The 13996-nt window shown below is 40.9% G+C and overlaps 1 protein-coding gene across 1 annotated transcript in view; it reads right to left on the reverse strand.

Moving 5' to 3' along the window:
- Window positions 1-13996, reverse strand: part of PCNX2 (pecanex 2) — a 250569-nt gene that overhangs the window by 157546 nt on the left and 79027 nt on the right. Inside the window, 2 exon segments of the mRNA XM_043511376.1 lie at window positions 7051-7142; window positions 8173-8283. Of these exon segments, the coding sequence (XP_043367311.1) occupies window positions 7051-7142; window positions 8173-8283 (203 nt within the window).

Below are 13996 nucleotides of genomic sequence, written 5' to 3' on the forward strand. Positions count from 1 at the left end.
TGCAGGACTCTGCACTTGTCTTTGTTGAACCTCATCAGATTTCTTTTGGCCCAATCCTCCAATTTGTCAGGGCCACTCTGGACCCTATCCCTACCCTCCAGCATATCTGCCTCTCCCCACAGCTTAGCGGCATCTGAAAACTTGCTGACGGTGCAATCCATCCCATCATCCAGATCATTAATGAAGACGTTGAAAAAAAGCAGCCCCAGGACCCACCCCTTGGGCACTCCGCTTGATACTGGCTGCCGACTAGACATTAAGCCATTGATAACTACCTATTGAGCCCGACGATCTAGCCAGCTTTCTATGCACCTTATAGTCCTTTCATCCAATCCATACTTTTTTAACTTGCTGCTAAGAATACTGTGGGAGACCATATCAAAAGCTTTGCTAAAGTCAAGATATATCACATCCATCACTTTCCCCATATTCACAGAGCCAGTTATCTCATCATAGAAGGCAATTGGGTTGGTCAGGCATTACCTGCCCTGGTGAATCCGTGTTGACTGTTCCTGATCACCTTCCTCTCCTCCAAGTTCTTCAAAATAGATGCCTTCAGGACCTAGTCCATGATTTTTCCAGGGCCTGCGGTGAGGCTGACCAGTCTGTAATTCCCGGATTCTCCTTCTTCCCTTTTTTAAAGATGGGCACTACATTTCCTTTTTTCCAATTGTCCGGGACCTTCCCCGATCACTACCAGTTTTCAAAGAAAAGCCAATGGCTCTGCAATCACATCAGCCAACTCCCTCAGCACCCTCGGATGTATTAGATCTGGACCCATGGACTTGTGCATGTCCAGCTTTTCTAACTAGTCCTTAACCTGTTCTTTCACCACTGAGGGCTGCTTACCTCCCCCCCTTACTGTGCAGCCCAGTGAAGCAGTTTGAGAGATGACATTGTCTGTGACCTTGTCCCTAGTCATCTGTCCAAGCGTCCACTTCTTGTAACTTTCCTTTTTGTGTTTAAGCTCACCAAAGATTTCTCTGTTACAGAAGTCTGTGTGTACTATGTCAACTCTATAACCTTTATCAAACACATCTATAATCTCATTAAAAATATCATTAGTTTGACAAGATCTATTCTCCATAAATCCATTTGACTTCTATTAGTTACAGTGATAAGCAGAGAGACTTTGATGGTCAGTATTCTGACCTATGGGACTGAAACATGGCCTCTCTCTTGAAAAGACGCTGGACCCCACTGAGAGGAAGCATCTCTGAATGATTAAAACATCAAATGGTATGAATTCAAATCAAATGAAGAGATCCATTTTCTAACTAATCAAGTCTTGGTCTCTCAAACAGTTGGCTAATGCTCTCGAAGGTAGTATGGTTATTTGCTCCAAATGCCGACCAAACTCCCTGCAAAATCACCTTTAACTTTGACCCAACGAAAGCAGGATGGCAAAGACATCCCCTCCTCGCCCCACCGGAAGGCGTAAAATACAAGGGCTGGACAAACACCTGTCCCTCACAGGTATCCTACCCCATAACATGCTGGATTTGGCTCAGGACAGATCATAAAGTCACATAATATGTTCTGTAGGTTGTGCGTTGTCTAATCGACAGCATGAGAACTAACTTAACCTAATAGTAGATTACTGCTAACCAACCTCACATCTCTAATCTCTTTGTTTGATTACCTTTCTAATCCTTTGATTATTCTCAAAACTCAAACAGTTTAACAAAGCCTCCTCAACCTACTTTCTTCATAATTTCTCACACTTGCATAACCCATATTAGTTTATTCTAGCACTCACTGTTCATCCTTCAAACCAAGGCACTAAGAAAAAGACTGAACAGTGTCATAATCAATCTAATTAAAATAGCAATTTTATTTTAAAATATTTCCAATTTGGGACTTTTCATATTTTAAAAGTGTGGTTAAAAATAAAAATATCCACACTTTAATTTTTAAAGAAGGGCCAGAAAAAGTCTGTTTATGCAAATACCTAAAGAGGGAAAATAAGGTTGAACCTATTCATTCTACAGGATAATATAAAAACATGAGGACACAAGAAGCTTTTAAGGAATGAGAGGTTCAAGTTTGATATCATTGAAGGTCTTTTTCCATCTGAGTGTTTGGCATGAGCAATAATCTGCCAATGAAAACAGTGAAAGTCACTAGGATACATATCTGTTCTTCAATTTAGTTCAGGAAATAGTACATTGCTGCTTATACCTGCTGAGATATAAGACGTCCTGCCAATAAACAGGTATAGATTTGATGGATTTAATTTCAGACGAGCAATATGTTTTGTCTGCTCATAATTTCTGTTTCTGGGCCAAGCTATCATTTTTTTCCTATCCTATATCTTTTGGCTGATGTATTTCTTTATCTCCATAATATATTAAAAATAACCAATGTGTTTTTTTCTGTTGCTTCTGACAAATATGAATAACAATAAAAAGAGACCCCCCCAAAAAGTGAATTTTGAACTCTGGCATTGGGTTAAGCCAGTGGTGAACTGTAGTTTCTGTTTCTAATAGCTGCTCTGTTCCTTATCTTGCCCTTCCAGTCATCATACCCCCATATGTCTAGTCAAATCAAACATATTATTATAATTCCTTAGCCACATAACATAGCACATATAAGATAAATACTCCCCAACTATCTGTGTCATTCATTTGTTGCATCTTGTTCCACATGAAGTTCTGGGGGCACACACTGTCTTCTTTGTAATTGGTATGCACAGTACCTAGCACAATGGGCCCTGATCCTCAGTGCAGTTTCCTAGGCAGTACCTTAATACAAATAAATAGTAGCTTTGAAGCCTGACAAGTTGGAATTCATAATTTGTGTCTTTGAGATTACCACATGCTTAATAATATCACTTTCCCCCATTCATTGGAAACTACACCTTAGTGAACCAGAATCTATGGTGCCTGAGCTGCAGTCTCTAGTGTACAATTGTGATGGGCTGTACCAGGCCCTGTGAGGCCCCCTGCTCAAGGCCTTGCGGACCTACCACACCACATCCCAGAAAAGGAGACGTGAAGGTGGGTCCTCCTGGCCTGCCTAGAAAGGCTGCAGGGAAGCAGCTCATCAGAGTGCAGCAGGCCCAGTTAAAGGAGCTGCAGGTTCTGAGCAGATCAGTTGCTGGCTGGGACCGGAAGGGTGAGGAGGACTTGAAACGCTGTGAAACTCTCCAGGCGGGAAGGCCTCAGAGAGACCCTGCTCAAGCAGGGAACAGACAGAAACTTCAGCCCTGAGGTAAGGGGACTACATGGGGAAGTGGCCCTGGGAATAGCAGCAGCAACTACAGTATTACAGTAAGCAGCCACAGGCTGCTATTTATAGTGTCCACTGGGTCGGACCCGGAGTAGCGTACGCCGGGTCCCCCCACTGCCCACTGACAGAGTGGCAAAGCCCTGAGAAGGGGACAAGATTCATTTAGAAGCCCAAGTGAAGGGCAGGACTTGAAGAGTCTCCAGGAAGGATGCCCTGGGGCACTGCTCTATAACAGGCTTAAAGCTAACCAGAAGGGGCTGAGAACTGAGCCCAGAGATGGGCCGCAGACATTACCAAGGGCACAGCAACAGGCCCTGTTTGTTCATTCATGCATTTGACTATGTGACTTAGTCAGAGGGATGAGCCACTAAGACCCACTGATGAGGCAACAGCCGACAGGAGGCACCTTGAAGAGAGAGAGTGCAGATTTGCAGGAGGTGCTCACAAGAGGTGAGTGTGCACTGTTACACCAATGATTTCAGTACGACTCAAGAATCAAGTCCACTACCTATCAAAAAATACTACTTTGTTTCTGACACAAGCATAAGCACGCATTTCACAATGGTCACGGTTTAGGACCACATTCTGCTGGAGCTCCCTTAAGTTGAATTAGTATCCTTCCTTCACAAATAGTCTCACTGAAATCAATGAGGTTACTCACAGTGTCAGGTACTACTCATGAATAAGAGTGGAAGAATCATTACCCTTACAATAATCTAGGTAACTGCCTAAAGAGACAAAACGCTTTAGGTGAGACTTTGGGAACAAGGGAGGTTTATGCCAGTGCTCCTTTCATGTTGTATAAAGGAAAGATGTATGCGACTTTTAAAACCCTAGTGGACTCAGGTTATGAGCCAAAGCAAGTGGAATTATCTCTATATGCTTTAAATTATCCTGCTTATAAATATCTTCAGGAGAACAGTACAATAAAAATTCAAATTAGGTATAATTTTTCTGTGTGAACAGAAAATCTGCACTTAACATGGGTAATTTACAGCAGATATCTTGTAAATCTCTCACAGCACTCTCCAACTTCAGGGTAGCACTATAAGCATATTTCTAAGCAGTTTGAAGTCTAACCCATGGGCAAGATTGCTTATCTGCAAAGCCACCTGCATGTTGCAATTTAAACTACTATGCTGAAAAAGAAAGAGTTGTATAGAAGGGAAAATATTTTCAAAGGCTTTTCCTTAATGTTATTTACAAAAACTATTTTTAAACGCTCCACCTCACAGCCTCCCTAACGCTCCCCTATCCTACCGTTCCTTCCTTTTCCATCTTCATAAGAAACCTGACCCTTTCCCAGACACCCACAACAACTTCCATCCCCAAAAGGGCCCCTCCACACATGACCAGTTTCCTGCTAATTGGTGCCTCAATATCCTCTCTCCGCACATGGCTCTGACCCAACCCCCCTCCCAACTGCCAGTTGCAGACCCATTAATACAGCTGGGAACTGGTGACAGTGATGCAGAGAACTTGTGCCAGGGATTGGGAAAGTTTTCTGGCATCATGGAAGTGGGCCAGGTGAAAGCAATATTACTATAATCAATACAATAGAGGACTGCGGACAGGAGTACCTGTAGGCTAACATTTTAAGTGGGGCACTGCAACATACCTTAACTGTACGTGCGTTCACTGATTAACAACACCTGTGAAAGTTGCTTAAGTCCTCTGTATGGGCTGCTAGACTTTGCATCGACAAGATTCTCCTTTTGCTGTTTTGGAACCTGCACCATTTCACCCTTCATTTACACATACTTGGGAGGGACAGGGACAAAAGCCCCATATACATCTAAAACTTAGGTCCACCGAACGACATTGTTCAGGGATGTGAAAAATTTCACCCCTTGTGCGATGTAGTTAGGTTGACCTAACCACCACTGTAGATGCTACCGCCTTCTCAGACAGGTGGATTACCTAGCTTGATGGGAAAAAGCCCTGTCTGATGATGTAGGGAAGCATCTACACTACAGCGGCATACCTGCAGCACCACTGCTGCGCCACTGTAGGGTAGCCATCCCCTCAGATTTTTCAGTAGTAGAATCACTATTGCCTAGCACAGGGGTTTTCTATCTTTTCCTTTCTGAGCTCCCTCCTCCCCACACCCCACCCCATGCCCACCTGTGCCACAACTGTTTTTCTGCGTATCCACTAGATTAAAAGCCATGGCCCGCATTAGGGGGTAGCAAGCAGAGCAATTACCTGGGCCCCACACCACACAGGGTCCCGTGAAAGCTAAGTTGCAGGAGGCTGGGCTAGGGCTTCAGCTTTCTGCCCTGGGCCCCAGCGACTCTAACATCAGCCCTGCTCTCTAGTTTATTTTGGCGAATGCCTTGAAACCTGGTCACACCCCTGCCCCCCTCCCAGAGAGCCTCAGGTCCCCTGGTTGAAAACCTTTGGCCTAGAAGGATGCTGAGAGCTGCTTGAAGGTGTATCTCACACCTTCATGGATCTTTGAAGCACCACTCCACAGATATTTGACAGGAGCAATAATCAAGTATCGAGCCTGCTATATAGTACTATAAAAAACATTAAGGAAAAAGAGTTCATTTTACCTCATGAGATCTAGGGTGAAATCCTGAGGTCAACCAGAATTTTGCCACTGACTTAAATGGAACCAGGATTTCACCTCCAATGTTTGTTTGTTTAAATGACACACCAAAAATTACAGAGGACACACACAATCTGATCATAAAAAAATTAAATTAGACCAAGCACAAAATGACAAAAAAAAATATCAAAACATCTATTTTCCTCTACTTTTGTACCTTAAGCCTTGCCAAATGAAAAGGACGGGGCTGTGTAGTATTAGAGAAATTATATATATCCTATATAAATTCATTACTCTAGACCTTGTAGACCAAATTTCAATATGTACCTATATTAACCCCGGCCCCTCCCCCCAAGAAACAGGTTTAACAATGAAAATGTAGATAGATTCTTAATTATGGTATAGTGTTAGTACCCATCATAATTATGTACATTTACACCACACAAAAAAAAAACACCAATGGCAGAGAGTCTCAGTGTTTGGGTCAACTGACTCGGGCTCATGCAATGGAGCACAAAATAGCAGTATAGACATTCCCACTTGGGTTGGAATTCAGGCTCTGAAACCCACTGAGAGGGGCAGGTTTCAGAGCCCAGGCTCCAGCCTGAGTGGGAACTTCGACACTGCTTTTCTGAGCCCTGTGAGCATTAGTCAGATGATCCAGGCTTTGAGACTCGCTGCCATCAATTTTGTTTTGGTTTTTTTGCAGTGTACATGTAGCCTAACAATGTTCTGTAAAAAATATAACAAGCTCAAAATTAGAGCAACTGTACTGCATGCTGTTGTAATTTTAAAAAGGGGGAAGAAAGCTGATTTGTGGTGTGTGCGTGGGTGTGTGTGTGGTTTTGTTTTGTTTTAAAGAAAGCAGAATCTTTGTTAAGAATTTCGACCAAATTCAACATGGGCATGATCAGGAATAACTTGCTCTGAAGTCTGGTGGGAACCATGCCTATTTATGCAACGGCTGCTTTTGGCCCTTTGTATTGAAAACACAATGCGACAATTTCAGGTAGGAAGGCCAGACTCTAATGTTCCATGAAGTCATGGGTGATAGGTTAACATTTACACCAGTATTTCACTTAGATATCTAAATATTACAGAGTAGCTTATACAAAGTACGTTTATAAGCCTGTTTTAAGTTATTTGGGGAAATAAGAATTGATAAAATGGATGCACGACAAATTAGAGCTAAAGCCACTCACTAAACTAGAGTATCTCCTGAAGCATGGTTAGTCCATTTTGCCACCACAGTTATTTCCACTTACCTTCACTGCATTGAAGCAGAAAGCATACAGTACAATCACAACTACAAAACTTCGAGAAATACTGTATAGGGCAGATATCAATCCAGCAGCAGCTGAAATACAGACATCAAACGTTTTATACTTTCTAGATGAAACAAGTTGCAACCAAAAGCAAAACAAAAAAGGACTTGCTCAACCAGAATTTAATTAACAGATATATTGTATCACAGTGTTATTCTCTTTCTTTGTATAAAGAAAACCTTCAATATTTTGATCAGTTAAACAAGTTCCTCAAGAGTCTAAGGGTGAAATTCTGGCCTCATTAAATCAATGGGAGTTTTGCCATTGACTTCAATGGGACCAGGATTTCACCCTAAAGGTCTATCATTTTGTGTATTTATATGCCCTGCCAAAATGTTGCCGCCTATCCTTTTTTCATTTTTGAAGAGGAGGAAAGGAAGGATGCTGCTTTAAAATGCTTTAACCCTTATACTGCTGAATTCCATTGCAGCATTCCTCTGAAATAAAAAACAAAGTGGGGGAAAAAAAAAGGTCAGTATATTTGGTAGCACTCTCACCGGGTGAAATTCTGGCTCCATGGAAGTGGGAGCAAAACTTCCCTTCACTTTGGTGGGGTCAGAGTTTCACCCAAATGTTTTGCCCTCAGATCTGCTACATTATTCAAGAGTCAAGAAGTTAAGGAAAAGTTACCCCAGATGCATATGGTAGTTTTAGCCATCTGATTTTTTTTTCTTATTTGAGCTACAGGGGGGAAAAAACTACTTAATAGTCCCTCTCTCTTTTTGGGCTTATCCACACTGTGCTTGAAATGATGACGGAAATCACCATGCTTCTAATGTGTTTTCTTTCATATGGAAAAGGATTTAAGTTTTGCCAAGGATCATGTTAGACATGCTAAAAACATTTCTGTGGGAGTGGTTCATAGTCTAGCGCACAGTTTAAGTACTGCTGTTCTCAGAACAAATCCTTGTCCATATGCAAGAAACCATGTGTAATTGCGTGACTGCCACTAGCACTGTTTCAATTGTAGTGTGAATGGGGCCTCAAAATATGCAGTACAACCCAGCTTAATTTATGGCTGTGGGCATAAAAGATGAGCTCAGGCTACAATAAGCTACTTACCAGAACCACCAAAAAGTAACATGTCTATTTGTTCCAAGAGATATATACAGAAGGTGTTGATTTGAGGGAAAAGGCCAAGAAGAGAAATTGCAGGGAAGCAATACAAAAACACTGAAAGTAAAACAAGATGTATGTTAGCACATATTTGAATGTCACAATAACTGAACATATTTGTATGAAAAACAGAGAGAAGTTGCCTCAAACTGGGATAAGCTACCTTTCTACTTTTTCTAGTCATACTAAGCTATTCTTGAAAAAAGAAAAGGAGTACTTGTGGCACCTTAGAGACTAACAAATTTATTTGAGCATAAGCTTTTGTGAGCTACAGCTCACTTCATCGGAAGCTATTCTTGGATTGTTATTGAGGAAAAGCAATGGTAAAGATGGCAAACTACCTAGAGTTATCTGGATTCCTCCATTTGATCAAAGAGATTTTTGGTCCCCCAGACCAAACATTTCAATATCACTTGAAATTCAGCGATCACAAGGAGGATTTTGCAAAAGCCCAGCACTGAAACAAGAACGGAAATCCTCACTGTGAAGAAAGGGGATCACTTTATAGCAAGCTTGATATTACTAGTTTGAAGTCTAAATGATTGCTCTAACTATTGTGACCCAAGAACAGCCTGGATGGGGCGGGGGAGTAATTAATAGCACAGGAAATAGAACTCACTGTCAATGTGTCAGAGGGGAGTGTGTGAATGAATGGGTGTGAGTATGAGGGAAGGGGTAAGAGAGGCTGGCTGACAAGAGCAATCTTGCCATCTCACTCCCTCTTTGATGCTTCCTGGAGTAATCCTAAAACATGTTAATCTTATCCTGTGTCAGGGAGTAGCCAAAATCACTCCAAGATCCCTTTCTTAAGTGCTAATAGCTAATTAACACCCCATCACTTTGTATGTATAATTGAAATTGTTTTCCAATATGCATTATTTTGTATTTCTCAATGTTGAATTTCATCTGCCATTTTGTTGCCCAGTCACACAGTGTTGTGAGATCCCTTTGTAACTCTTTGCAGTTTGCTTTGGACTTTATTATCTTGAGTAACTTTGGATCATCTGCAAACTTTGCCACCTCACTCTTTACCCCTTTTTCCAGATCATTTATGTATACGTTGAACAGCTTTGATCCCCGTGCAGATCCCTGGGGGACACTGCTGTCTGCCTTCCTCTATTCTGAAAACTGACCATTTATTCCTGCCCTTTATTTCCTGTCTTTTAATCAATTACAGATCCATGAAATGACATTTCCTCTTATCCCATCATTGCTTAGTTTGCTTTAGAGCCTTTGGTGAGAGACCTTGTCAAAGGCTTCCTGAAAGTCCAAGTACACTGTACCAAACGGATCACCCATGTCCACATGTTTGTGACCCCCTCAAAGAATTCTAATAGATTGGTGAGACATGATTTCCCCTTTACAAAGCCTTGTTGCCTCTTCCCCAACAAATCATGTTCATCTATGTCCGATAATTCTCTTCTTCACTATAGTTTCAACCAATTTGCCTGGTACTGAAGTTAGGATTACTGGTCTGCAGTTGCCAGGATCACCTCTGGAGCCTTTTTAAAAAATTGGCATCACATTAGTTATCCTCCAGTCATCTGGTACAGAAACTGATTTAAGTGATAGGTTACATCCCACAGTTAGTAGTTCTGCAATTTCACGTTTGAGTTCCTTCAGAATTCTTGGGTGAACACCATCTGCTCCTGGTGACTTATTACTCTTTTATTTATCAGTTTGTTACAAAATCTCTTCTACTGAAATCTCAATTTGGGACAGTTCCTCAGATTGGTCACCTAAAAAGAATGGCTCAGATGTAGAAATCTCCCTCACATCTTCTGCAGTGAAGATAGATACAAAGAATTCATTTAGTTTCTCCGCAATGGCCTTGTCTTCCTTGAGTGCTCCTTTATCACCTTGATCATCCAGTGGCCCCACTGATTGTTTCCTTCTTCTGATGTACTTCTGAAAAAATGCTGTTAGTTTTCGCTTCTTTTGCTAATTGCTCTTCAAATTCTTTTTCAGCCTAATTATACTTTTACAACTTGACTTGCCAGAATTTATGCTCTTTTCTATTTTCCTCAGTAGGATTTGACTTCCAATTTTTAAAGGATGCCTTTATGTCTCTAGTCACTTGTTTTACTCTGTTTAGCCATGGTGACATTTTTTGGTCCTTACTATTCTTTATAATTTGGGGTATCTGTAATGCACGCCTCTATTGTGGTGTTTTTAAAAAAGTTTCCATGTAACTTGCAGGCATTTTATTCTTGTAGCTGTTCCTTTTAATTTCTATTTAACTAGTTTCCTCATTTTTGTGTAGTTCCGCTTTCTGAAATTAAATGCTAGTGTTTGGGGGGGGTTGGTATTTCCCCCCTCTAAGGATGTTAAATTTAATTATATTATGGTCACTACTAACTAGTGGTTCAGCTATATTCACCTCTTATATAATATCCTGTGCTCCACTTAGGACTAAATCAGGAATTGCCTTTCCACTTGTGGGTTCCAGAATTAGCTGCTCCAAGAAGCAGTCATTCATGATGTCCAGAAACTCTATTTCTACAACCTGTCTTGAAGTGACATATATCCAGTCAATATGGGGATAGCTGAAATCCACCATTATTATTGAGTTGTCTATTTGTATAGCGTCTCATCTCCCAGAACATTTCATAGTCACCATCCTGGTCAGGTTGTCGATAGCATACTCCAACTGCTATGCTCCTATAATTCAAGCATGGAATTTCTATCCATTGAGGCTCTAGGGTACAGTTTGATTCATTTAAGATTTTTATTATATTCCACTCTATGCTTTCTTTCACATATAGTGCCATTCCTCCACCAACACAAGCTATTCTGTCATTCCGAAACATTTTGTATGAAAGAGGGAGGGAGGTGGACAGGGATTAAAACTCATATTGGCATTTGGAACCTATAAAAAATAGAAGCCAGCTGTCTTAAGCATCTCACCCTCTTCTTGTTTTCTAGCTGTGAAAGCAGGTAATTGTTGTAAGTTTACTTATTTTAGTGGCGCCTAAGGCCATAGTCTGACCAAAATTTCTCATTTCTTTTATATCATGATTTAAGGGCTAAGACTTGCCTGAGTGAGAATGCAGGGCATTGACTTAACCCCTGCAGTCCCGTCCACCATTTTCTTCCTTTATAATGCAATCCTCCCTCCGTACAGCAACAGCTATGTTGTAATATTTCCTCATGGTAAAAGAGTTGGACAAACCTCTTGTTCACAAAACACAACGTTATCATATCAAGCTTCTGGATTCTTCAAGTTAGTATCCTTTGTACCTTCTCAAGAGGTAGCAAATCCATTCTTGCACCACATGAAGAATTGTGAATGTAGATTCAAACGTAGGTCTTGTGTGTCATTACATATTGTGCTACCAGACTGCTGGAGCTGTCTGGACTTAAACAGTTCCTTTAAATGGTGAATTTTCAGAGTAGCAGCCATGTTAGTTTGTGTTCGCAAAAAGAAAAGGAGGACTTGTGGCATCTTAGAGACTAACAAATTTATTTGAGCATAAGCTTTCGTGAGCTACAGCTCACTTGCATCTGATGAAGTGAGCTGTAGCTCACGAAAGCTTATGCTCAAATAAATGTGTTAGTCTCTAAAATGCCACAAGTCCTCCTTTTCTTTTTTTAAATGGTGAAGATATTCAAGTATTTCTGTTTTCAGTATTCTAGATTGTGCTAATAATATGGGGTGAAATCCTAGCCCTACTGAAGACAATGGAAGTTTTGCCTTTAACTTTAATGGAGCTAGGATTTCACCCATGGTGTAGAGCAGTGGTTCCCAAACTTGTTCTGCCGCTTGTGCAGGGAAAGCCCCTGGCAGGCTGGGCCGGTTTGTTTACCTGCCACATCCGCAGGTTCAGCCAATCACAGCTCCCAATGGCCACGGTTCACTGCTCCAGGGCAATGGGAGCTGCTGGAAGCAGTGCGGGCCAAGGGACGTACTGGCCGCCGCTTCCAGCAGCTCCCATTGGCTTGGAGCCACGAACCGCAGCCACTGGGAGCCACGATCGGCCAAACCCGTGGACATAGCAGGTAAACAAACTGGCTCAGCCTGCCAGGGGCTTTCCCTGAACAAGCGGCGGAACAAGTTTGGGAACCACTAGTGTAGAGATATCTCTTTATAGGTACAGCATGAAGTGAAAAATAAGGCATAGTATAATAAATTACAAGCAAAGTATTTTATATTTAAGTGTTTTGGAGTTGTATATTGAGAAATCAATGAATTTTAATTTGAAGGGTCATAGAATATAAAACTAAAGTTTTCCAGAAGTACTGTGTTATTTCTGGTAACTATGAAACAGTTACATTAATAAATATATATTAATAAAATTAACCAAAATTGTTGCACTTGGAAGTCTGACTAAGAAATTGGTCATTGTGAAGCTGCATAGTGAATTACTATAAAAGGTTTATTATTAGATTGTGAAACAAACTCAATTCAGTAGAAACTTGTTAGATGCCTAACATTATTACATATAAAATGTGTTTTAAACTGGTCTGTGCCTTAGCAAGCAATTCATTTAGGAGATGATCCATGATAAATCAATGCGTGTTTTGCTCTTGACTTTAATGGTTGTAGGATCACACCTTTAAATCAGTGCCTTCTTTGGATCCAGTCTTGAATTCCTTATTTCAGTTGACCTCATTGGGAGATTAACGTAAGTAAGAAGTGCAGAACCGAGCCTATTTCAGCCAATAAATGCTGAAAACGTGTTTGTTGATGTAAGTGGTTAAGTACTTAATATGTGAGATCAGCAAATCACTTGCCATACATCACTGAACAGCAGACATCAGATGATGGCAAATTTCGGTGACTACTGCCCCGTGCTGGATTTGAACCAGTAATATAGGGGCCATGTCTCATTAGCAAGCCCCTGAACTATCAATCACCCCAATAAAGATTTATTTGCCATTCAGTATTGAACCTAATCTATCTGAATTGAAAACCATGAAAGCTACTAGGTGCTGAGCACTTGATAAAATCCAGAAACTTCATTTAGGTACCTAAATGGGAGTTGAGTACTTCTGAAATCTGACCCAAGTTGTGGGTACTGAGCACTATCGACAGAAAATCTGGCCTCGATTTTCCCCAGTACCAGATATATCTGTGGGCCATTACCGCTGCTGCTGCTTTGCAGGGCATCTTCTCAGCATGGGTGAGACACATTTGAATGTTGTATTGAAGATACCGGGAAAAGATTCTATAAAAACTTCTTGTTTTAGAAGTGAAAAAGGAAATGGCAAAATAAAAAATAAATTGCCACCACCCACTTACCTGATGTTATCTGTTAAGGCATACTGCAAACAAACAGTACTACCTTAGGCCTAAGAATTTGTGATAGGTTTATTAGGAATTGGGGAATCTTTTGGGAAAAGAGGAGCCTATCCAGGAAGGATGGGCTCCACCTAAACCAAAACAGAATCAGATTGCTGGCACGTAAAATTAAAAAGGTCAGAGAGGAGTTTTTCAACTAAGGGCTGGTGGAAAGCCAACAGGTGCAGAGGAGCACGTAATTCAGACAGAGACATCCCATAGAGAGGGGAATCTATTAACCAGGATTCTCAATATCCTAATAAAGAGAGGATAGAATTTGATAAAGTACAAGTAGGAACTGAAGAGAAACAGTCAAATGAAAAAGAGTTCCATTCAGTTACATCACATGAAGGCAGACAACTAAAAAGTGACAAATTTTAGAAGTATTTGTATAAAATGCTAGAATTTTAAATATAGAGATGTGCGAACTTAAGTGCCAGGTATTAAATGAGGATATTGATATAATAGGCATCACAGAAACATGGTGGA

This window comes from Dermochelys coriacea, chromosome 3 (assembly GCF_009764565.3).
Source record: "Dermochelys coriacea isolate rDerCor1 chromosome 3, rDerCor1.pri.v4, whole genome shotgun sequence".
NCBI lineage: Eukaryota > Metazoa > Chordata > Testudines > Dermochelyidae > Dermochelys > Dermochelys coriacea.